Raw genomic sequence first — 24,788 nt, 5'->3', positions numbered from 1 at the left:
GCTGCTGAAAAAGTGGTAAAAAATTTCTCCAAAAACGTTTAAACATTTCTAGGAAAAAAGTGGCAAAAAAATGTTTTTTAAAAAGGAAAAAAAAGAAAAGAAATAATACGTTTTTTTTAATTCTAGAAAAAAGTGGTAAGAATTAAAAAAAAAATAATAATAAAATTCTCAAAAACTATTCTAGAAAAAAGTGATAAAATTTCTCCAAAAGGTGGTAAAATTCTGCAAAAAAAAGTTTCTAAAAACATTTCTATTAGAAACTGGTAACATTTCTAAAAAAAAAACTAATTCTAGAAAAAGTGGTAAAAATTTCTCCAAAAAAAAAAGTTTAAAAAAAATTCTAGAAAAAGTGGCAAAAAATTTCAAAAACAAAAATCTAGAAAAAGTGGCAAAAAAATTCTACAAAAAAAAAAAAATTAAAAAAGTGGTAAAATTCCACAAAAAGAGTTTTTAAAACATTTCTAGAAAAAGTGGCAAAAAATTTAAAAAAAAAAAAAAATTCTAGAAAAAGTGGCAAAAAATTAAAAAAAAAAAAATTCTAGAAAAAGTGGCAAAACAAAAATAAAATTCTAGAAAAAGTGGCAAAAAAATTCTAAAAATTAAAAAAAAGGGGTAAAATTCCGCAAAAAAAGTTTTAAAACATTTTCTAGAAGAAACTGGTAACATTTCTTTAAAAAAAAACAAATTCTAGAAAAAGTGGTAAAGATTTCTCCCATAACAAAGTAAGTTGAGTCTCCCTGGTTGATGTTTAACTGGTCGTCCTCTCTGGTGAAGCTCTGTGTGTCTTTAGCAGCAGATAGCAGCTCAGCTTTGATATCTGACTGCTGCTGCCTCAGGACGACATGACAGCATCTATCTATCGGCTCGTTCAACCTTCACCGCCGCCGCCCGGCACACGCCGAGGTCACACGCAACGCCGTGATGATGAAACCATGACGATGTTCACGTTACGTTATGAACAAATAAAGCTGCAGCTGCAAGCGAGAAACCATGAGACCTCTTCATGTCTCTTCCACAAACTCCACAGTCAAATATTTCACCTTTTACTCCATTAACACGACGCACAACTCTCCAACAATCACACATTCACTCTCGGGCTGCAGCCAACGATCATCTACACTGTTGATTATTTAAAGGGTTAATCGATTAGTAGTTTGGTCAATAAAATGTTGAAAAACACCAGACAACAGAGCGTTACAATACCATATGTCTTGTTCATGAACTTGCACTGTCCCACCCAAATAAAATTGAATTGAATTGAGAGTTGTTTTAGAGGGAAATACAGACTGCTTGATGAAAAACTGTCCCTGAAGGCAACGTGCATCAGCGGTTTTGCATGAATTTCCCTCTAAAACAACTCTGTGTGGTAACGTTGTGTTATTATCTCATAGCGTGGTGAATGTGCAGCTCACAACTTGTCCACCAGAGCGTTGTGGAGTTGTTGGATTGTGTATTTGATGAGTTTGATGATGAGGGAAACCAAAAAGAAATCCCATAATGAGCCTCCGTAGCGTAGCTCTGAGCAGCTCACGGCTCTGCTCCGCCGTTCTAAAAACAGCTTGCACCGAGAATTAAAGGTAACAAACCTACTGCTATGACTATAGGGATTATGGCAATGGGCCAATTTGACTAAAAGTTGAACTATCCCTTTAAGTGTCATGTACATCACCCACATGGTCTTATAGACACTAGATAATATAAATACATGCATTCAAAGCAAGTCTACTCATTAATGTGTCCATGGAAAAACTGTTGTGTTGTTTTTTACTCTTCATTATTATTTTGTACAGAGACTTTCTGAAGATGTGCATCATTCACTGCCTTGAGTTTTATAATCTGCTGTTAATGTCAAAGCTGTTAGAAACAAACTGGTCTGATCCAGTTCATCCTGTAAAACCAACCTCCTGATCCACACTGACACTGGTTTGACCACAGACACACAACAACAGCTACTAAAATACACAACGGAACACAACAGGAACGATGCAGCTTCTTACACCAGAACTATTCTGTTCAAAAACTGGATTTAATCAGCAAATATTCAATATTAAAGGACTAATAAGGACAGATTTAGTAACTGGTAACTTTGCAAATTCAGATTTACACCAACTGAACATGATCAGTTTGCTAAACGCTGTATGATTCATATCTATATAATTAAACTATAACTAAAGCAGTTGTCAGACCGCCACATTAAAACACTGTTTGTTAATACATCTGTATCAATAAAGATTCACTGTGAATGCAGCGTTTGTATTTAAATGTAAAAATTCATTACATTCATTCATAAAGGATGTGAAAACTGGCAAAGTTACCAGTCACTAAATCTGTCAGTTTTTTCTATGTTCCTATTCATTTTAGTTTATTTTTTTTCTTTCTTTCTTTTCTTTTCTTCTTTTTCTCTGTGTGTAAAGCACTTTGTGTTACATGTCTATGTAGGAAAATTGCTCTATAAATAAAGTTTGATTGATTGATTGAAAACGTCGTTGCTGCGTTACATTCAGACTCACTGCTGCTGTGTGAGACGCCGGCGCTAAATCTGAGTTAATTCTGGCGTAATCGAGAGTGGAAAGTAGCAGTTGAACTGCTGAAGGTGCAGAGTGACGCCTTCACGTCAAAAGACTTCATTGTTTGTGAAAAAATACAAGTTGCACGTGAGTTTGATCCAAAAGCTCAACAACACTTTGTTGTTGGAAAACGCAGCAGCTGCTCACAGACTCACACACACGCTGACGACAAACTCAACACAACGTAAAGAAACGTAAAGAGTCGTCGTCAATCAACCTGGTCTAAACCAATCACAACTTAATCAAAGGAATTTAAATCCACTTTCACTCTAAATGACGTGTATTTTTATTGATTAACACAAATTAACACAATTAACATCCACTGGTGATGGAGCAGTGAAGTCAAAGTCCTGCATCGACAACAGGCTGCAGATCAGAGTTATTAATAATGAACTGTTTCCCTCAGAGAGAAACGAACTAGAGAATACATTTCCTGAAGGAAATACGACTGAAAGCTGAAAGCTGAATGAGCTGAATAAATTGTTAAAACGATGCTGAATTAAGTTAAGAAACTGCTGAAGAAATCTTGAAGAGATGAAACAATATATGAAGAGTATGAAATGGTTGGAAATGACTTGAATTGTTGAAGATCAGTATGAAGACATTTAAAGACTAAAGTCTACTCAGATTTATTTAAAACTGACAGTTTGAAAAATCTTTGAACCATTACTAATATAGATGAAACAATAACTGAAGAGTAAAAGTAGAATAATATAAAAGTTACAATCAGAGACTGGAACAAACTCCTGAAACCCTGAAAAGCAAAACAAACTTTTTAAATTCATCTCATAATTTAAACCCGTGGCGACTGGAGAACCAGAGTTACCAGCACGTTTAAAAGCAGAGCACTTGTTACTCAGTTAGTCTCTTAAAAATGTATTTTAGTTCCTCTTAACGCATTCAATCTAATCTTATGAAATAGGAATTGGGGAATTTTAAAATGTTTCATCGTATCTTGTATCATTTCTGCTTTAGCTTTTCTTTCCATTGATCATATAGGAGGCTACACCTTTCTCTAATGTGTTGCACTTGACCCGGTCTTTTTACATTTACATGTGGAAACTGTTTCTGTGTTGTCTATGTGTTGTCTATTGTCTATCTGTGTCATTCTATGTATCACCCTTGTATAGTAGTTTATAGTCTGTGTTTTCTGTGTATTTTTTATATGTTATATGTTGGGGCTGCAGATGGAAATGAGCTGTGAGCTAAATCTGGTGCAACCATCTTTCATTTTCTGCAAATGATTAATGTCATTGCACAACCGTCCCTTAATAAACTAATAAACTAAACTAAAGTTTTCTTTTCATATTCATGTTCATATTTCGTTTTGAATCCCAAATTACAAATTAAAGAGTTTTTTTCCTAAAGGCCGAACGTAGTCAGAACAAACCATCAATGAATCACTGTGATGCTGCAGAGCTACGGCAGCCTGCAGGGAAAAGGCTTGTTCGGTGCAAAAACTACATTATCATAATATTTTCAGTGGAAGTGAAATGAAAAAAATCAAAATCAATTTTATATTTTTCATCCCTGTTTTCTTGTAAATCTTTGCAGCACCCATTGATCATCTTCTAGGGTTTAAACTGTGCGTCTTTGAGCTTCAATCGGTTTATTAAAATGCTTGTAATGTAATTTTTAATGTGTAAAATCCAGCGTGGACAGTTTTTACGTCTTTAACAAACTGAATCCTGAATAGAAATGTTTAAAAAAAAAAAACTTGTCTCTCTTCTTGCGCAAAAAGCGGCGGCCGCTGCTTCTTCCATGTCACACACAGCAAACACACGGTAGTCGCGTATTTGAAGAGAAAGTGCCAGTACATAACAACAGGTCAACGATCCTGAGTTCAGCCCGGCCTCGGGAGCTGTAAAAAAAAAAAAAAAAACTGCATGAGGGTGAACCTGTTAACCATACACCCAGATTACAACGAGACGACTCGTAAAATTATTTTTCCTGCTGCAGACAAACAGCGTAACATTCCTGCAGACTGAACCAGGGCCGTTGTATATAGGGGAGAAAGGTGATGATAACTCTAGGGGCCCAGCGCCCAGTGGGGCCCATAAAAACCCCAGTAGTCTAATCTTTGTATGACTGATTTATTCTGCGTAAGACCCTGACTGATACTCATAGTACACTGTAAAAACTCAACATCTTTCCAAGAATATTTGTCTTATTTCTTGTCAAAATGTCTCATTTCTAGTCAAAACTAATCTCTTTCCACTTAAAATAAGACTCATCACCTAAAAATTAACTTGTTTTTAGATCATTTTCACTTAAATTCACAATAAATAGAAAAATCTGCCAGTGAAAGTAAGTTTTTTGTGCTTGTAATAAGGAAGAAAAAACGTGCTCCACTATCAGATTTTTTCTACTTATTCCAAGTGAAAATCTGCTTGAAAGAAGTAAAAAAGTGTCTAAAAACAAGCTACTTTTAATATGATGTGTCTTATTTTAAGTAGAATGAGATTTGTTTTGACTAGAAATGACATTTTGACTAGAAATAAGACAAATATTCTTGCAAAGATACTTGAGTTTTTGCAGTGTAATGCTGCAGTAGCATCAAAACAAAGAAGGCTAAATAAAAAACGATAATACATACGTAGTCTAAGAAAAAAAAAGGAAAAGTTAGGGGGAGGGGCCCACTTTAGTATTCTTTAAGGGGGCCCAGAATTCCTAGCAACGGCCCTGACTGAATAAAACCTAAAAACCTGAGCAGGGAAAAGGAAGTTCTGACTGAAACTGAACTGTGAGTGTCGGATGCAGCTCAGGTTTAGATGAATTGATCCTGAGCTCTTTAACAGCCTGATTAACTCAGTGGAAACGACGCCCATGATTAAAGCAGATTAGCGTTAGTCGCTCGCTCGTTCGCTCGGCCTCTTGTGTGTGCAGAGGTCGAGCATTACGACACCGTGTCTTCATGTTCGATCCGCGCTGCTCTGCTCTTCTGCAATGCCCATATTTGCTCAAGTAGTGTGCTGATTATTTCAAAGCAGCAATCAGAGAGGGAGGGGTCGGGGGGGGGGGGGGGGGGGGGGGGGAGGAGAATAAAAAGTGTGGAGCTATGAATGAGTCACTGGCAGCAAATCTTATCTGCCCCGTCATTAAAGCTGCTTTATTGCTGCTTCCATCTTCCATCTCCGTGAACTCCTCAGGACTATAAAGTTTAATCTGCACCGCTACAGCTTTCTTAATCACGAACTGCCCCTTTACTTATCTGTGTTAACACAGCGTACCTACCTGCGTTCCCACAGTGAACGAAGGGACACTATGAAACAACGACATCATCGCCGCTGCACGTGTTCACCGTGGAAACGCGTTTACAATATGAATGCAGTCGCTGTTTTCATTATTCAAGATGGCCGACGGTGAAAGAAGTCAAAGTTTCAGCTCCGGCTGTCGTCAAGAAAATATAAAGATGTTAAAACTGTTTTTTTTTTTTTAAAGTCTTAAGTTTCAGGAACAATAAAATATTCCTCCATAGTGTACTCTAGGGATGTCACCATTATAGATTTTCTTGGTACGATTATTGTCAGAGAAATAATAACGATTATTACGATTATTAAATAATTTTACAACACTATGGTCGATAGATAGATAGATGAATTTAGATAGATGAATTTATTTGTCCTTTTCAAGGAAAATTGAAAAAAACGGCCTTGAGAAGTGCAAATTACATTAATTGACATACATTCCCACATTTCATACACCACAAATACATAGAGACATAAAAACATAAAACATAAGACACCCTTATGTTTTATGTCCCTTATTTTCACAACTCAAAGGTGGCAACCCTAGTGGGGCCAAAAATAATTCACAAATGACTCAAATCGGGTCGGGTCCGGGCTTAAATTTCTAAAATTCTTTGTTCCATCTGCCAATAGATTTTTGAATAATTGTGACGACTCTCTGTAGTATTTGCATCTGTTGTATCTGCTATGTAAGATTTTACTGTATTTCCAAATCAACTCAAAAGCATCACATGACATTGAATTGTGTTTTTGAAGTTGATATCTTATTAATTATTTATATTAATATGCATAAACAGTCCATGGACTATTTGTGCAGCAAATGTGAAGCTCCAACCAGAAGCTGTTAGCTTAGCCTAGCATACAAACAGGACAATGGGGAAAAGGCCCAGCTAGCTAGCCGTAGCTAAACTGACCGTCTGATAACTGAAGCTTATTAACAGTGAGTCTCATCAAACTCTGTTCACTACAACAAAGTCTTCTGGACGTCTTTAACTGAGGAATCAGTCAGGTAGCCTAGCTAGCTGACTGAAAAACTTCAACGGTTCACATTATTTACAATATCTCAACTTTTCATTTAGCAACACACAGGCTGACATTCTAAAAAATTATGTTAACAAAGTTTTCATTTGGAGACATCGTTTACAGCTGAAATAGACGATTAAATCATAATATATTGCAGCATTGCAATTGTGATAATATCGTATCGCAGGGACTCTGGTTACTAACACATAAAACCAAGATGGCGACCATGGGAAATGTTTTACCGGCTTAAAAGACACTTTCAGTGTGTGAGCATGTTGACATTAGCGATTAGCTCATAGCCACAACTAGCTACTAGCACGTAGCTTCATGTTAACATTTCTCCATTACAACTGAGTCATATTTTTTGTAAAAACTCTTAAGATAAAATCAGTTTACAATGTTCACGCTGGCGAGATCGAGCGCTGCTGCTCAACGTCGTACGACAGTTTTAGCTACATCACGCAGCGTGACGTCTCCATGGAAACGGCCCAGCATTATAGTCTTTGGAGCCGCGGTGTCGACGGTTTACCTGAACTACATCTGGTTTACTCACTCTGAGCTAATATGACTCAGAGTTTAATGGGTTAATATTTTCTCAGTGTCAACATTGTTTATTATAAAAGTCTGTTCAATGTGACTCATGTCTGTTATTCTTCAGTGGAACAATAATAACTCATTTAGTCTGTTAGTGGCAGTGATTTAATGGCGGTGGAGGTAAAATTAGTTTCTACTGAAGAACAGAAAAAACCTAACAAGAGAATATGAACTGGTTCGTTTTCATCTGTATGAACTGAACTTTGAACTGTTTTTTTTTCAGTGTGAACTCACTCAAACAGTGGTCTCCTTGTAGAAATTAAATGGTGATTACCTTTGAACAGTTATTATTATAGTTAACCAGCTAAATCATTTGGAGTCTGATGAATCTGAGTCCAATATTCACTGTATTTGGTCACAATAACAACTATTTAGCTGCTAAATGCCCCTTTAACCTCAGGAACTACAGTAGCTGCTGCTGTTTGGTGCTGTAGGTTCATCAGAGCTGACACTTAAAATGAGGTTAATAAAAAAACAAAACATTGTTGGACTATAAAACCAACAATTCTGCTCAGTACAAGAGCCATTAAGAGCAGGACATGTTAAATCACTGCAGCAGTAATCTGGTCCAGTATCTCAGCCCTGTCAGTTAAGTGGCTTCATCAAAATTCGCTAAAAAGACTTGAGACTAAGACTTTGTGTTACAATAAATACAAAAAGAACAGATGGACTGAAATGTGTAAAACCAACTGTTATTGAATGTACAGTATGTCACAACGTTAACTGTGATCAAATAGACTCAGTCGTCCTTGTTATCTCTGTTTAGGGACCAGACGACTGTGGAAATAAAGGTTTCTCCACTTTTAGTGAGTTTTATATTGTGTAAATGTTCCCATTACAACTGATTCACAGGTGTGTCATGTGATTAGACCTGGCTGTCACAGTTATGACATCATCACCTGACCCAAAAGTATTTTGCATAATGGGTCAAATGGTTTTCAAACTAACAGAAATGTCATATTTCCACCGTTTGGGGTTTTGACCGGTCGTCACAAACTTCATTTCTATTGACATTAGCATCATGGATTGAGCTGCAAAGCCTAAAGTCAAACAGAAATGCAGTTTTTATTTAAATGTTCCAATGTGTTTAAAGCCAATAAATGTCCCTAAGTGGCATAAAATGACCAGAAAAAGACCGTCATTACACCGTTAATCCCAATTATTATTTGTGGGGGAAATGAGTCGTCAACTGAAACGTCCATGACTGCGACGGGCCGACATGGTGAAGTTGTTTATGTGATAATGAGCTCCTCTGACCATTTAAATAGACACAATAAAGAGTGTGGGAGGCTGAGTGTGATGGGTCTTATAATCAGTCACCCAAACTTCTGCCCCGGGGGCTAAAGTCAAAGGCTCGCCGAGACCTGATGTAACACCGCTGCTCTGTGATTCTCCCCTTTCAAACTTCAAACTCCAGTTTGTGAACAAAGTCCTATCTATCTTCTGAATAGGAATCTCCGACCACTGACCAAACTCCATTTGCAACCACTGCCTATTTGTAGCTTCTCCTCAATGACGGCCATTCACTTCCCCAAGTCCGATCTCCAAGGCGCGCAGCGCAGCGGGGAGGCCGCCGCGGAGAAACGGTCACACGGAGGAAACCAGAGAGCAGCCGGGGAGGAGAAGCACCACAATGGCCGCCCGGACAGGGAATAATGACATGATGTGGAATATTATATACACACTGACTGAGCGGGAACTATTTTGTTTTATTTTCTTCACACACACTTGTGTACGCAGACAAACACTCAGTGGAAGCAGTGAGTGTGTGTGACTGTGTTGTTGCTGCTCATGTTGATAAGAGGGAAAAGCAGAAGGAGACAATGTGCTGGCTGCAGCAGAAAAAGCTGCAGGAGATGGAGCAGATAGGTGAGTAGAGTGTCATGGCAAAGACCTTGTCAACAGATAACTATCTGCAAACAGCTTGTGCAAGAGAGAGAGAGAGAGAGAGAGAGGGGGAATATCGTGTTTTCTGTCTGTGCCCAGCGGATTAATGTCATTTATTCTACCAACACCGTCTTAAATGACACACAGAGAGATGTCTACATGACGACCGAATAGTTTTTATATTGATTAATAAAAAGAAAACTATATATATATATATATAAGCAAATTGTGCTGCGTTGTCATTAATGTAATCAGAGGAACTGTGTTGAATCCTTCTCCTGCTTCTTATAATGGAAAATCTGCTCTGCTAGATAACTTTTTATTCTGTTAAATAACATTTTACACCTGCAGAGAGTGGGATCGGTCCTCTGAGGCCTCTGAACGCAGCTTAGAGATAAACAGCTTGTGTCAAACACATCCAGCTGAGAAAAAGCTGAAAATGTCAATTTAAAATGTTTTCTTCATAGTTTCTCCTCGACTGTTTCATCTCACGTTTTAATTCTGTTGTATAAAGATGATTTTGATCAATTAAAGACACAGAAAAGAAAAGAAAAAAAAGTTTGGTTGAAATCAGATCTTTTCTCTGAGACGAAAAACAAGTTGTCACATGACGGTGATGAGGACGAGGTAATGATGAACTACCAGGTCTATTAGGTTATAATACTGCAGCCTGATAAAGAGTTGATTCAATACAACTTTACATTATCTCTGGGGTTTGTTTCTCTCTTGTTTCTCGTGTCTTTGTGTCACATGTAACATAGATGTGACTCTGAACAGACTCTCTGTCGTGTCTGCAGAGCTGTGCAGATTAAAAACCTCCTCGGTGTGTGATGCAGTCAGACTGGAGAGAGCTGCCTCCGTGCACCAAATAAGTAAACAATTGCATCAATAAACACAGAGACCATTGCAAGACGTAAATCAATCACAGCGTGTGATAAGGGAGCTGTAATCATTAACCCTGTTTTGCTGAGGATTCATTTTGGCCGCAGCCCGATCTCCCTCAGTCAGCAGCTCTGGCTTCTCTCTGCAGCTTTATCTCCCTCTGATGCTGCGGCCCGGCGGCCAATCAATGCACGTCGTTTAACCTCCTCCGCTGCAACAACGAGGCCGCTGAAGGCTCAACGTGATCACTGAGACATCTGAAAAACTTGAGTCTTGATCAATGCTCGGGCAAATATACATAGGAAGCTTAAATAAGTTTTCCCCCTTGGCTCAATAAGACAAACACTTGGTCAGCTGGTTCACTGTGTTCCCGACGTTTCATCACCGTCACATCTGTTAAATCAACACGCGCTGCTCTCTGATCAGCTTTTGATTCTCTGTCTGCAGCTGCGTAGGAGATAAACTACAGAAAACACTTCACCTGCACTGCAAAAACTCAAAATCTTACCAAGAATATTTGTCTTATTTCTAGTCAAAACAATCTCATTCTACTTAAAATAAGACTCATCACATTAAAAGCAGCTTGTTTTTAGACACTTTTTACTTCTTTCAAGCAGATTTTCACTTGAAATAAGTAGAAAAATCTGATACGTTTTTCTTTCTTATTACAAGCACAAAAAACTTGCTTCCACTGGCAGATTTTTCTACTTATTGCAAGTGAAAATTTGTTTGAAACAAGTGAAAATGATCTAAAAACAAGTTCTTTTTTAGGTGATGAGTCTTATTTTAAGTGGAAAGAGATTAGTTTTGACTAGAAATTAGACATTTTGACAAGAAATAAGACAAATATTCTTGGAAAGATTTTGAGTTTTTGCAGTGTGAGGGGAAGCAGCAGTAACACTGTGGAAAACACTGAGGAAAAGTCCTGCTTTCAAACTTTTATAGAGCAAAACGGATAAGTGTCCTCATCAATACAGACTTAAAGCTCTATAAAATCCCTCATTATAATGTTAATGTTGCTTTTTAATAACTTTATATACCTTATATACTGTTATACCGTTTCATCCATGCATCTTAAATCTGCAACTAGTAACCTTAACTGTAAAGAAAAAAAAATCTCCTTATGAAACGTAGAATGCTGCTATTGTCAATATTATAGTAGGTCAACTGCATATTCAATTTGATTATTAGCATTAATGCATGAACATTAACAAGTCAGGAGCATTTTAATGTTGGGGTTTGTCATTCTTTTGCTAATTAAACTATTTTATATATTGTTGAGTGTTTTAATCTACAACAGTAGACACATTTTATACGATTATAACAAAATAGTTTAATATAAAGTTAGTAGCATGAGACAGAATTTGGTTTTTGCTCTGTGCACCAATTAATCTATTTGTTCCTTTCCACCACTGAGTTCATAGAGATAGTAAACTGTCCTTCACTGTGTAGTTGGTCCTGAAGTCACAGTCACAGTACTCGCTGCTGACTAGCGCCCCTGTGTGGACACACAACAAACTGCAGCTGATCCTGGTTCATCCACTAACTCTGTTCACAACAAGTGTGAGTTTTTTTGCTTCTTTTAAAGAGACAAAAGACAAAATTTCCTTTTGACAAGATGTTGTTTCCTGTTTTGCATGTTGTCATTTTCACCTCGAACGTCACTGAACTGAACGAAGCAGCAAACAGTCGACATGAACCCAGAGCTTTTTAAAAGATTCAACACTGCAAAAACAAGAATATTTGTCTTATTTCTAGTCAAAACAAATCTCATTCTACTAAAATAAGACCCATCACATAAAAAGCAGCTTGTTTTTAGACACTTTTTACTTCTTTCAAACAGATTTTCACTTGAAATAAGCTGAAAAATCTGATAGTGGAGCAAGTTTTTCTTCCTTATTTCAAACACACAAAAAAACTAGCTTTCACTGGCAGATTTTTCTACTTATTTCAAGTGAAGATTTGTTTGAAACAAGTGAAAATGATCCAAAAACAAGTTAATTTCTAGGTGATGAGTCTCATTTTAAAGTGGAAAGAGTTTAGTTTTGACTAGAAATGAGACATTTTGACAAGAAATAAGACAAATATTCTTGGAAAGGTTTTGACGCCTGGTCGGTTTCCACTCAGACGGTCGTTGTTCAGCAGCTTCAGCTCTGGTGGTTCTGGTTCTGGTTCTGGTTCTGGTTCTGGAGAACAGCAGCAGTAATCTAGTCTGGTCTGTGTGTTTCTGTACCTGTGTTGTGGTTGTTGCTGTTGAAGTGCAGCGTCCCATCCTGGCCGTACATCCCGGTGGCGGCCGAGCCCCGAGTCTGAGCCGGCCAGCGGAGCGACGGCCAGCGGAGCGACGGCCCATGAGCCTCGGCTGCTCTGTGCGTCCGGCTGACAGCAGCGGTCGGGGTTCGGAGCGGGGCCGCCGGGCTGCAGCGAGGGCCCACATCAGCCGGGGTTAATCCCCCCTAATGCTTGTCACAATGAGATTTGATTGGAGGGCTCGAACGCCCCGGATTAATAGTGTCAAGTGAACAGTGTGTGTAACGCCGATCCTCCAAACAGGCAGCGAACAGCGCTCGGTTTGGCCCCGATATCATGTTTGATTCCAGCCAAGATTCAATTTCACTTCATTAGCTGAGTGGTTTGTTTCCTCCGGGTTAATTCGTTTTCTACAGCCGCAGTTATTTATAATCTGCATCTTATTTTTAATATGCAGATTCTTTGACAGATTAAGACCGAGTTGTGTTGTGTTGTGTTGTTCCTGTTTTGTTGTATAGTGGGAGCAGAGAACGGGTGAAAGAGGAAACAGCAGCATCTTCCCACAGGACTATTTACCTCCAGTCAGGGGCAATAAATCACTGTCAGTGTTGTATAAAATACTACATCCAATAATACAAATGACAAAAGAGGAGACCTCTATGAGACTTTACATCTACTCTGCTGCTCTGGATGGAGACGTCACATTCATCTAGAGATAATAACCAAATCTATGATCAATATATTAAACAGTCAATACTGAGATTACTGGCGGGGGTGTTTCTTTTATTTAGCCTGAAATCATATCGTTGTCATATATTATGTAAACATGCAGTAACTATGGGGTGGACAAAGCATTAAAAGCACCAAACATCACAGTTCAACAGCAGCACAAACTGCTGCCGCCATAATCAACTCATCTATTAAACAGTTTCAACAAAAACAGAGCACTAACATATTAAGTTATTATATTACACTGCGTTACTGTGTCATCTTATGGCCAACTGACTGTATATAATGCAACATAACTAAGACATTTAGTTCTTGACAAGTTTGATATACTTAATATTTCTATATTTGTTTTATGTCGTTCTATATTTGTCTATTTCTACCTTGTATGCTACAATGCTACGTCTGCAACAACCAAATTTCCCATGTGTGGGATAAATAAACAGTCTTAATGTCTTACGTCTATAAGGGATTTTCCTGCTAAAGCCTTTGTGCTGCATGATGCAGGAATTTTAGTATTTATTTCAAGTCGAGTCAAGTTTTTTTTATGTCTCTCCGTTGGGAGAGATTTGATTTGGAAACAAGGGAAACTTTCTGCCTAAAAGCACAATAACTAGTACTTTTCTCAACAGAAAACTTTGCATGTAAGTCAATGGGACGGGCCGGAAAAAAAGAGCGAAAAGGAGCAATCATTGGAGTTTAACAAACGTCTACTGCTCAGGCATACTGTCACCTAGAGACTCCATTTAAACTTTAAACAGTAGACACAAGTCTTGTGTATTGTCGTATTACTCCACGTTTTGATAGGTCATATAGTTTTTGATCAATCCCTGATCAATGACCATGATCATTTTTGGAGAAATTATGAGATTATAATGGGTGTGTATTGGACGGAATGTTCGTGTCAGAGTGGGTGACATCATCGGTTAGAGTGGGAGAGATGCCAGAAAAACTCCAGATTTTTTCTCTTTCCAAACTCGGCCCGGCCACAATTTACACTCTAAACACATAATTTTTTCAGAATTTGTAGACAAACTTGTTATCTCTCTTATCATCTGCTCAAAATATCAGAGAGACTTACAGAATTTACAGAATCAGCCTCTGAGTGCGGCCACGTCTGTCTCTGCTCCTCATTGAGTCCAATACAAATATTTTCTGAGAGAAGCAGAACGGCCTGATGTTTTAAAACTGCCAGCGTCTCCAAAATATTTACTGTAGAAACACCAAATCCTACCACATTTTTCAGTAAGTCCTTAGAGCAACGTTGATCTGTGTTTTGTTCTAATAGGAGTTACCGTTTTGTCACGCTAAGCCTAATTGTGAGACCGGTGCAGAGGCAGAAAATGGCTCTTTTTCTCCACGTTTCTGTCTGTCTCAGCCTGGGGGGGGGCCCTATCGCCGTGGTAACCACCTCAAGTTGCCGTGGTAATGTCTGATCCTCAGGCCAGAGCTCGTTAACTTTATAAACAATCCACCTGGAGCTCGTTAACATGTTTATAAACACAGACCCACAGGTGACTGACTGTGGTTACAGCTCATGTCAGTGTCTGTCTTGACCTTTAGGATCGTGGGTTTGATTCCCAGAGGAAATTTTCTAGTATATATTTACCTGTATTGAACTAGCGGCTGTGGATCAGGTGGCACAGTGGGTTGGCTGCTGGTTCGATCCCCAGCTCCTCATGTCAGTGTGGATCCTTTAAACTGACACGAGCTCATGATGACAGATCAGTGTTCATCTAGAGAAGCTGGTGACACTGTGAGAAGAAGCTAATGCACGACCTGCTTTGTGATGGATTGACTGGACGTGAATCCTCAATATCAAAGTCAAAGTTGTAGTTGTGTTCACTTTGCTCCTCAATTAAAGGACAATTCCAGTCAAATCCAACCGGGGGCTCTAGTTTCTAATGTTTCAGCTCTAACAGAATGAATGTTTAGATTTTCTTTTTACTGTCTCCTGTCCTGCAGTAGTTCTGTCTGTCCCTGCATCGCCACGGCAGCGTAGAACGGGAGCAGACGGATCTTAGGCAAGTAGATCTTGTTTACATCCCATATAACCACTATTTTTGTTTACTTCAAGAAAGTCTTTGGGGATGAATAGAGTAATTCTAGTAAAGAGGACGTGTTTGTAAACGGAGCTGTAATACAAAGACTCGCAAAGTCTTGAAGTGAACAAACCCCTCGATGTGTGTTTGAAGCCATCTGACGTTGTCTGGTTTTATGGGATGTAAACAGCCTCAACAGCCTAAGATCCGTCTGCTCCCGTTCTACGCAACTAGAGCCGCAGGTTGAATTTGCATGGAATTGTCCTTTAAGATGATTTTTCTCTTCTCGTCTTGGAGCATTGAATAAATAAGTTGCATCAGTTTGTGTCTAGTTCCTCTACTTTTCCTCCGTAGCCTTTAACTGAACCTGGTTTTGTTTCTCTAACTTTAATCCAGTTTCTATTCCTTTAATTCCATAATCCCCCCGGCCTCGGCCTCAGATTACTTCTGTCAAACTCATCACCGACAGCTTTTACTGTATGATCGTTCAGTTTTTCTTTTCTCCTGTGTTCATTCATTCATTCATTCATTTATTTCTCTTTCTTTTAGTGAAGCACTTTGGAGTAATGTGTGTTGTGTTTAAGGTGCTATCTACATAAAGCTGACTAGACTAGACCTGTACTGAATGTGTTCATGTGGTCTCGGCCTACACTGCAAAAATTCAAAATCTTACCAAGAATATTTGTCTTATTTCTAGTCAAAATGTCATTTCTAGTCAAAATAAATCTAATTATACTTCAAATAAGACTCATTACATTCAAAAAATAGCTTGTTTTTAGACACTTTTTACTTCTTTCAAGCAGATTTTCCTCTTAAAATAAGTAGAAAAATCTGACAGTGGAGCAAGTTTTTCTTTCTTATTACAAGCACAAAAAACTTGCTTTGACTGGCAGATTTTTCTACTTATTTGAATTGAAAATTAGTTTGAAACAAGTGAAAATGATCTAAAAACAAGTTCATTTCTAGATGATGAGTCTTATTTTAAGTGGAAAGAGATTAGTTTTGACTAGAAATGAGATATTTTGACAAGAAATAAGACAAATATTCTTGGAAAGATGTAGAGTTTTTGCAGTGTATAGGGGAACCACCAGGCCTCTCTCTGCTCATTCAGCTCTGCAACTGCAAGGCAAACAGAAACGTGGCGTGGCGGCTGTTGAGCGGCTGTTGTGGTGTTTACATTCAGCACCAGACTCTGCCTGCAGTTTGTCCAGGTTGTGACCGTTGAGCAATTAATCCTGCGCGTGTGACACGTCTGACAAGAGGCTACGTGTACGAGCTGCGTCAGAGCGTGTAGGCTACATACATATGATACGTCTCAACTCAACAGGATGGTTTGGTTTTGTCATATAGAGTCTGTTTGTTCTGCATGCGTTGGCATTTACTGTAACACATCCACTCCTTCCCAGAGTGTGAAAGCAGCAGAAAGCAGCTGGGCGGTGATTTGCAGTTTGTCTGGACAAAGCCGTACAGTTTCAAACCAGATCTGGGCCAGAGAAGCAGATTAAAAGTGGGTCGTTCTGACTGAAGAATGCATCGGTAACATAAACGTTTCCCTCAGTAAATACTGTAAACAAATCCTCTCTGACTAATCCGCCGGCTGCAGGCAGGCAGGTCGCTGCTGGAGAGTTCATGGGTTTTAAATGGATAATTAACATTTTGAAACATTTGAGACCAGAGCAATCGTCACTGGTTTCTATTAGAAGAACTGAAAACACCCAAAACACCAGTGAATATAATCAATATTTCATGCTGCAAACTCATATTTTATGCTCTATTTTACCCTAACCCTATGTTTCTTTATTTACTTTTCTTTTATTCTTTTTTCTTGCTTTTAATTCTGTGGTAAATGTTTCCAACTTTTACTATTTCAAGTTTTATTTAATTTTTGTGTTGTTTTAATTGTTTTTATACCTTTTTTCCTTTTTTCCATTTTGAATTCTTACTGTTTTGTTTTTAAACTTGTAACACTGCAAAAACTCAAAATCTAGGCTAAATAAATCAAGAATATTTGTCTTATTTCTAGTCAAAACAAATCTATTCTACTTAAAATAAGACTCATCACATTAAAAAAGCAGCTTGTTTTTAGACACTTTTTACTTCTTTCAAACATATTTTCACTTGAAATAAGTAGAAAAATCTGATAGTGGAGCAAGTTTTTCTTTCTTATTATAAAAGCACAAAAAACTTGCTTTCACTGGCAGATTTTTTACTTATTTCAAGTGAAAATTTGATTGAAACAAGTGAAAATGATCTAAAAACAAGTTCATTTTTAAGCGATGAGTCTTATATTAAGTGGAAAGAGATTAGTTTGGACTAGAAATTAGACATTTTGACAAGAAATAAGACAAATATTCTTGGAAAGATTTTGAGTTTTTGCAGTGAAAGCGCTGCCCCTTGGTGTGAAATGTGCTATATAAATAAATAAAGCTGCCTTGCCTATAATCATACTAACATGAAGAGTGTGGGTCAGATATTCTGTGTTGAACAGAACCAAGTCGATATAACATTATTTAATATTTACATCTGGTAGATTTATAACAGGAGGAAACTATTAGGACTATTTTCAGCCGTGGATGAACACACATTTAGTGCCCCAGTGAGTATTTACAGCAGCTGATACTGTTACATGTACCTAATAATAAAAATACACCTGGTCCATGTACATCAGGCTGTGGATAAACAGGCACTACTTGTTTAAGATAAGAAGAAAATATGATGTGTAGCATCAGCAGCATTGCCCTTTAAAGGGACATTACTGATAATTACAATGCAGCTTTGATCATCTGTGTCTTTAAATGACGACTATTCAATGGACCGCAAATAAACTTTCTGTTGGGATGATGCATGCAGACGAGCTGTTGTTTTTTGTGTGTTTCTTTAATATAAAAAACAGAGAGAGAGATAACTGACCTTGTCTGTGACGAACAGCATGGGGGAAAATAATTTTTGGGCTGCAGGAGATTTTACTGTTGTAAAACTGAGTGAAGGGTCTCAGCACACCAGATGCAGGTGCATAGGAGGAGGGCATAACCCAAAATAGAAAGTTCAGAAAAAGCTCTGGATATCCCTCCTTTCTAGTTTTGTATATAGAATGTTGGCTATTTATTTTGATATTATAGCGCCTATATCTGTTGTTTTGTTTTTTAACAATTGGCATAGCTGCCCCTATTTATACACAGCTTATCTTTGTGTCTTGATATGGTTCTCTTTAAGAATGTCTTTATAAAAATATATATTTTTAAATGTTCTTACTCATCATGTTATACTTTATAATGTGTCTATGTGTTAATTGAATGTTGTCGCCCCCCAACAGGTGAAGCTCATCACTAGTTGAGCCCCCCAGTCCCCTGATTGGTCAGTCCCACCGGGAATATCTATATATGAATCATGTTTAAAATGTTTTCCATATGCCTGATGAAGGTCATAGTTGTGACCGAAACGTTGCTTTAATGAATTAATTGAGAGTGAGAGTGAGACAGTGTGCGGGAGCTTTTTCTGAACTGTTGTAAAACTACAACAATAACAACTGCTGAGTGTAGTACAGTAGTATTTCTATATTTCCTTAACCTTATTTTAACCAAAAGAGACTCAAACTGACAGAAGCAGCACAGTGGGAACACAGATGAAGCAGCAGAGTGAGAGGAAACATGGAGAGCAGCTGTAGGAGGAAACATTAAAGCTGATCTGAGCCATTAAAGCAGGTTAACGGTGGAGAAACTCAGAGTTCAGACAACACTGACTCTATACAGAGGCATCGTGTAAAGGTTTGGGTTATGTGTGTTAATGTTAAAACAGTTCATCCAGTGGAAGATGAAATGATCTCCAAAACAACGCATAAAGTTAAACATGAAACTCTCTTCTATTTCAATATTTTAATCAATCTCAGTGTATTATTTTAGTTTTCTACCGTTTCAGAGTGAAAAGGGGGAAACAAAGCAGCAGAAGACGCTTTTCATTTTCTGTTGTTTTGAACGTGGAAAAGATGGAAATAAATAAATATAGTTTAAACTGTAAAGGGAAAGTGTCATGTGTAACTTTATGTGTTTTAAAGAGATCATTTCATCTTCCACTTGATGAACTGTTCACATTGTTGTTGACGTTTGGACCAGGCAAACTTTTGCATGTATCAGCATCTGTTCAGCAGCTTCAGTCACGTCCGTCTCGTTCTGAATCAATTTCTATTTTCTTCTCATGTTCAATCAATCAATTTGTTTATTTCGGGCATGTCAATTTAAATCATCATCATCACACTTCATCTTAGTTCAAATAACACAATACACATGGCCGAAAGGGAAAGCAGGAGGAGCAAAAGCTGATCTAGTCCCGCCCCCATTACCCACAGAATAAAATCTTTTCATAATCAGGTCATATCATTATCTTTTTCTTGTGTTTTTTGCTTTTTTACATGTTGATATGCATCACAGACCTGTTATTGTGTTGCCGGAGTTTTGAGAAAAATGGATTTGCATCTTCACATCCCATTGTGTCATGCAAATCATTCAATGAAAGAGCGGCGGAGTAAAAACAAAACCAACCAACCTCCAACCGCTGTGTGTGTGTGTGTGTGTGTGTGTGTGTGTGTGTGTGTGTGTGTGTGTGTGTGTGTGTGTGTGTGTGTGTGTGTGTGTGACAGTTAACACAATGAGGCCTTTTGCTTTCACTGCAGCAACGACGGGAAGATGGAGAGAGAGAGAGTGAGAGAGTTGGATGGAGATTTGTGAGATCTCAGAGAATTCACTGTGTTTGTGTTTGAAGCCAGGAAACACAAATCCTCCTCCAAGCTTCACGTTTCGCTGTAATAACTCATCATCATTATCTCCACAAACAGCCAGAATAAAAACACGTCCACACTGCAAAAACTCAACATCTCTCCAAGAATATTTGTCTTATTTCTTGTCAAAATGTCTCATTTCTAGTCAAAACTAATCTCTTTCCACTTCAAATAAGACTCATCACCTAAAAATGAACTTGTTTTTAGTTCATTTTCACTTGTTTCAAACTAATTTTCACTTGAAATAAGTAGAAAAATCTGCCAGTGAAAGTAAGTTTTTTGTGTTTGTAATAAGAAAGAAAAACTTGCTCCACTATCAGATTTTTCTACTTATTTCAAGTAAAAATATGTTTGAAAGAAGTAAAAAGTGTCTAAAAACAAGCTGCTTTTTAATCTGATGAGTCTCATTTTAAGTAGAATGAGATTTGTTTTGACTAGAAATGACATTTTGACTAGAAATAAGACAAATATTCTTGGTAAGATTTTGAGTTTTTGCAGTGTAACAGCAACAACCACAACAACGCTGTGTTTAAATCACCTATAAATGAGTCTCGTCTCGTCTCATCTCGGCGCTGTGACGTCTCTACGACCATCGGCCGCCACCATCAGGCCCGGTCCCAGGCCTTTTTAACAACCTGCATATCTGGGACACACCTCCTCCTGGATCACAGCCGTGTGAAAAAGCCAGACTCAAATGGCGACAAATGGTGTGTGTGTGTTTTCCCAGCCTCGGATCGGTTTGTGATCCGGCAGCTCGAACCCAAAACACCGAGAGACAGAGAAGAAACAGAAACAGAAACAGAAGAGCAGCAGCGGTTTCACCTTCTCTCCCTTTTCTTTCTTTCTTTCTTTCTTTTCCCACCGAACCCACAGAGCAAAGTTGACAGGAACAATAAAGTGTGAACTCACCGAATGGGAGTTCCATGTTTGAGCTGACTTGTTGTGTGTTTACGTTGACCATGTCGTCCTCTGCCTCCTCTTCCTCTTCAACGTTCAGCGTTATTATTTTTTTAAATCCAGTCTTCTCCTGCCGAACCATCAGGTGTAAAATGTGGAAGTTTGTGTGTGTCCGGCGCTGTGGAGAGAAGAGCAGCCAGTTGTTGGAGCAAGGTAAGGCCGCTGCCGCTGCCGCTGCTGCTGCTGTTATCTTATTGATTTTCCTAATCTGGGCAAATGTGGGTGGGGAGGTTAAACAGTAACCAGGGCTCGTATGGACACCGATCTATATAGCAGCTGTAACTATGGCAACATGATGATAGAAACTCAAATAGACATAAAGTTATTATGTGTTTTCCCCCACTCTTTCTCATCACCAAACAGTGGTTTTCTCCAGACACAGATCAGCAGTGAATAAAAGGCAGAGTTTATAGAGAAACGGAGGGAACGGCGGAGGGTATGAAGAGACAGAGGAGTGGAGAATGTACCGAGGGAGGCAGCCGGCAAACTGTAGGACGACTGACGTCACCGCCGCGTTTGTTTTGACTGAGGCAGAGAAGTGAATTCATATCTTCTGGTTTAAAAACAGCTGCAGGCAAAGTTTTATCTATTTTATTTTATTTTCATCCAGTCAGTCAGAACTGAGGCTAATTATCAGGATTCATCACCTGCATGTTAATTACAGGAGACAGTTATATGTATCAGGGTTTATACAGGAATTTTGAAGTTAATTTTAACACCTTTTTAGGTTTTTTTTCAAGACCTTCTCAACATTTTTCAATACCTCACCGCCACTTCAAGCTGTAACCATTTACATCAGTGACACTTTTAATGTAACAGTTTTAGTTTGTGATAAAGACTATAGACCACTATGATACAACAGAATTCAAGGATAATAAATCAAAGGCAGAGTTTATAAAAAAAAAACATTGCTCCACTCTCAAAAAACAAAAACAAGAATCTTCTTTTCTTTTTTATGTACCGGTTCATCTTTGTTTTTTAATAAAATTAATAAATTCACACACTTTTACAATGTTTTTTTGGACTCTTGGACAGCTAGGCTAATTCAGAAAAAATACCTTCAAAATTTAAGACTTTATAACGTTGTGAAAAGACTTTTTAATACTTTTTAAGGGTCTTAATTTCCCCCAAAATGATTTATCACCTTTTAATACTTTTCAAGACCCCACGGCTACCCTGATGTATAAACTGTTGTTCTCACCATGTTTTGTTTCCTTCTACTGATGCAACCATTGTGTGATGTAATGTAATTGATATTCGTTTAACTGTATTTTTATCTGTGGACCTCCATGGGACTACATGAGAGCTAAATCTGGTTTATCGACAACTTGTTTTCGTATGTTTATGAATATGCAGAGTCCAATTTAAAATAAATGAATAAACCAAATAAAATGAAATGTTTGCTCTTGAGAAAAAACTACTTCATTAAGTTCATCAACCGACTTCCATGTGAAATATAAAGGCATACAAATAATAAAAAAAAACACCAATCCTACAGTGTGCGGCTGCCTTGGGATGTTTTTTGACTTGCACTTTTGCATCAAGTTTGGGAGGAAGTACAGCTGTAGATCAGCAGCAGCAGCACTTCCACTTGTTTAAAGTTGTTCCCATGAGTTCATGATCAAACTTCATCCCTGTACTCATCATGGTTTGTCTCCAGTGGAAAAGAAACCATTTTTATTTTGTTTTGTTTCGACTTCTACTGTACCATGTTCTTTCTACTTATGTTTTAGCATGCTAACCAGCTAGCTCCATGTAGTCAATATAATAATATAGTGCATGTGTTTCAAACTCATTTTAGTTCAGGGGCCACATAGGCACAATCTGTGGGCCAAACCAGTTAAATAATTACATAATAGCCTGTAAATAAGACAACTCTAAACGTCTCTCTTTGTTTTAGTGCAAAGAAGTTCAAGCCTACATTATTAACGCAGAAGTAAGGTGAATGTTTGTGTTAATATAAGTCTTAAATAGTTCTATCTTCCGACAGCAATCACTTACATAGAGTGTTTGGTCTGAAACACGGGTCTGTCAGTCACTCTGCTCTGCTCTGAGCCCAGGAGAAAACATTTATCGTATCCTACAACCTTTATCCAATGAGGAGAGAGAACGGCATGAAGGGCTGTGTGTGCAGCCAAGGGACGCCATGAATGTGGTGACGTAGGGACGAGGACTGTTATGGTGCGTTCAAGGAAACCCGTAACTCGTGTTTTTCCGACCGTGAAGTGGTACCAGTTCGATCTGGTACGAGTTCACGGGTCAGAAGTTACGAGTGGCCGTTATAGTGACTTTCACAGGTAAAACAGGTCGGAAAAACACGAGTGGGTTGCCTGGAACGCTACAAAGTCGTAAGTCGTGACTTGAAGCTGTAATTTACGGTTTCAAAAGCCTGCCTGGAACGCAGCATTAGCCAAAACGACCGGATCGCTTACTTCTGCTTTAATATGTTTATGGTTAATGAACTGTCTTTTTACAAAACATGTGATGAACAACCTGACTTTTTTTTCTTTTCTTTTTTTAAAAATAAAAATCAGTGTAATTTCAACATCAATACGTTGCCTCTTTGTCTTGTAGGTGATTTCCACTCCTGGTAAATCCACCTCGCCCTCTCTGCTCTGCTCTGCTCTGCTCTTAGCGGCTAACGAAGCTAACTTACTTTGTAGCTTGTAGCATTAGCTGCTCCAGCTGGACGGCAGGTTTCCATGGGAACGTAGCTACAGCAGCAGCCCCTCGCGCCACGTTGAGCAGCGTTCCACAGCCTGACGTCATCGTGTCGTTGTTGCCGGCGCAGTGTTCATTCTGTAAATAATGTGAAGAAGATCTTTATCATCTGTTCTGGTCCTGTCCCTTTTCATCTGCTTTCTGGCAAGATGTTTGTACTTTTATTTCTCAGAATATTTTGTCTGGTGTGTCTCTTACATATGTGAATGTGCTGTTTGGGTTCCACTCCTATCCTGCGAATAACAAAGATCATTATTACATCATCAACCTGCTTGTTCTACTTGCGAAATACCACATACACAAATCCAAATTCGCTAATCACAATCCATTGTTTTTAATTTTTGAGAAGGAACTCAAACAATACTTAACAACTATTCAATATTCATCAAACAAAAAAGCTATTAAAACCACTGAGTTATGCATTTTATATAATATTTTATTGGATTAATAGCAATGTTTTGTATACTATTTTGAATACTGCGACCCCCTGGCATTGTATTGTTCTTTGTTTTGTATGTTTTACTAAATGTAATACCTGAATTGTCAATAAAATTTGCCTTAAAAAAAAAAAAAAAAAAAAAAAAGGAGCCGCAGTAGCAACGGCCGCGCCGCCATGTTTAACGTTACATCAGACTTTTCGCAGCATTTTCAGAACAATAACACTTTATCATCTGGGTCCAGTTGTATTATTAATCCACCTCGAACTTCTTCCTCTTCTTCTTTTCAGTTTAATGGCGGTTAGCAACCAACGAAAAAGGAGCAGCACAGCTCTGACCGGTCCTCTTCGTGTTGTCAGCCATGTTTCTACCTGTCTGCCTGTTGCTAGGAGACGGATGCTGCGTTCGAGACAACTGGGAATCTCCACGCCAGAATAACCAAAGACATGGTGGACCGGGAAAAACTTTACATTCAAAGTTCTTCACGTAGATAAGGCACAATAAAATAAAAAAGAAAATAAAAAAATAAGTATTTAAAAAAATAATGAAACAGATTATTTACAATTGAAGAGAAATAACAACATGAATGTACTGTGTTCCACAACAACAGTAGCTAGGTATAATCTGTAACAGTAAATATTGTATATTTCATAACTAATGTTTTGGCATGTCATTGTCTAATT

General features: G+C 38.1%; 1 protein-coding gene and 1 long non-coding RNA gene across 3 annotated transcripts in view; one reads left to right on the top strand and one right to left on the bottom strand.

Moving 5' to 3' along the window:
* Nucleotides 1-21,796, bottom strand: part of hnf4a (hepatocyte nuclear factor 4, alpha) — a 39,349-nt gene extending 17,553 nt beyond the window's left edge. For both annotated transcript variants that reach the window (XM_083975333.1, XM_083975334.1), the window contains exon 1: nucleotides 20,900-21,796. In XM_083975333.1, the coding sequence (XP_083831459.1) occupies nucleotides 20,900-21,029 (130 nt within the window). In that variant the 5' untranslated portion in view covers nucleotides 21,030-21,796. The remainder of the gene's footprint in view (nucleotides 1-20,899) is intronic.
* Nucleotides 8,760-24,788, top strand: LOC310988710. Its single transcript, XR_014595498.1, has 2 exons — nucleotides 8,760-9,301; nucleotides 24,396-24,788. It is a non-coding gene; the product is annotated as an uncharacterized lncRNA (long non-coding RNA).

This window comes from Trachurus trachurus (genome assembly GCF_905171665.1).
Source record: "Trachurus trachurus genome assembly, chromosome: 7".
Lineage (NCBI taxonomy): Eukaryota > Metazoa > Chordata > Actinopteri > Carangiformes > Carangidae > Trachurus > Trachurus trachurus.
This window is presented reverse-complemented; position numbering and strand designations above follow the sequence as displayed.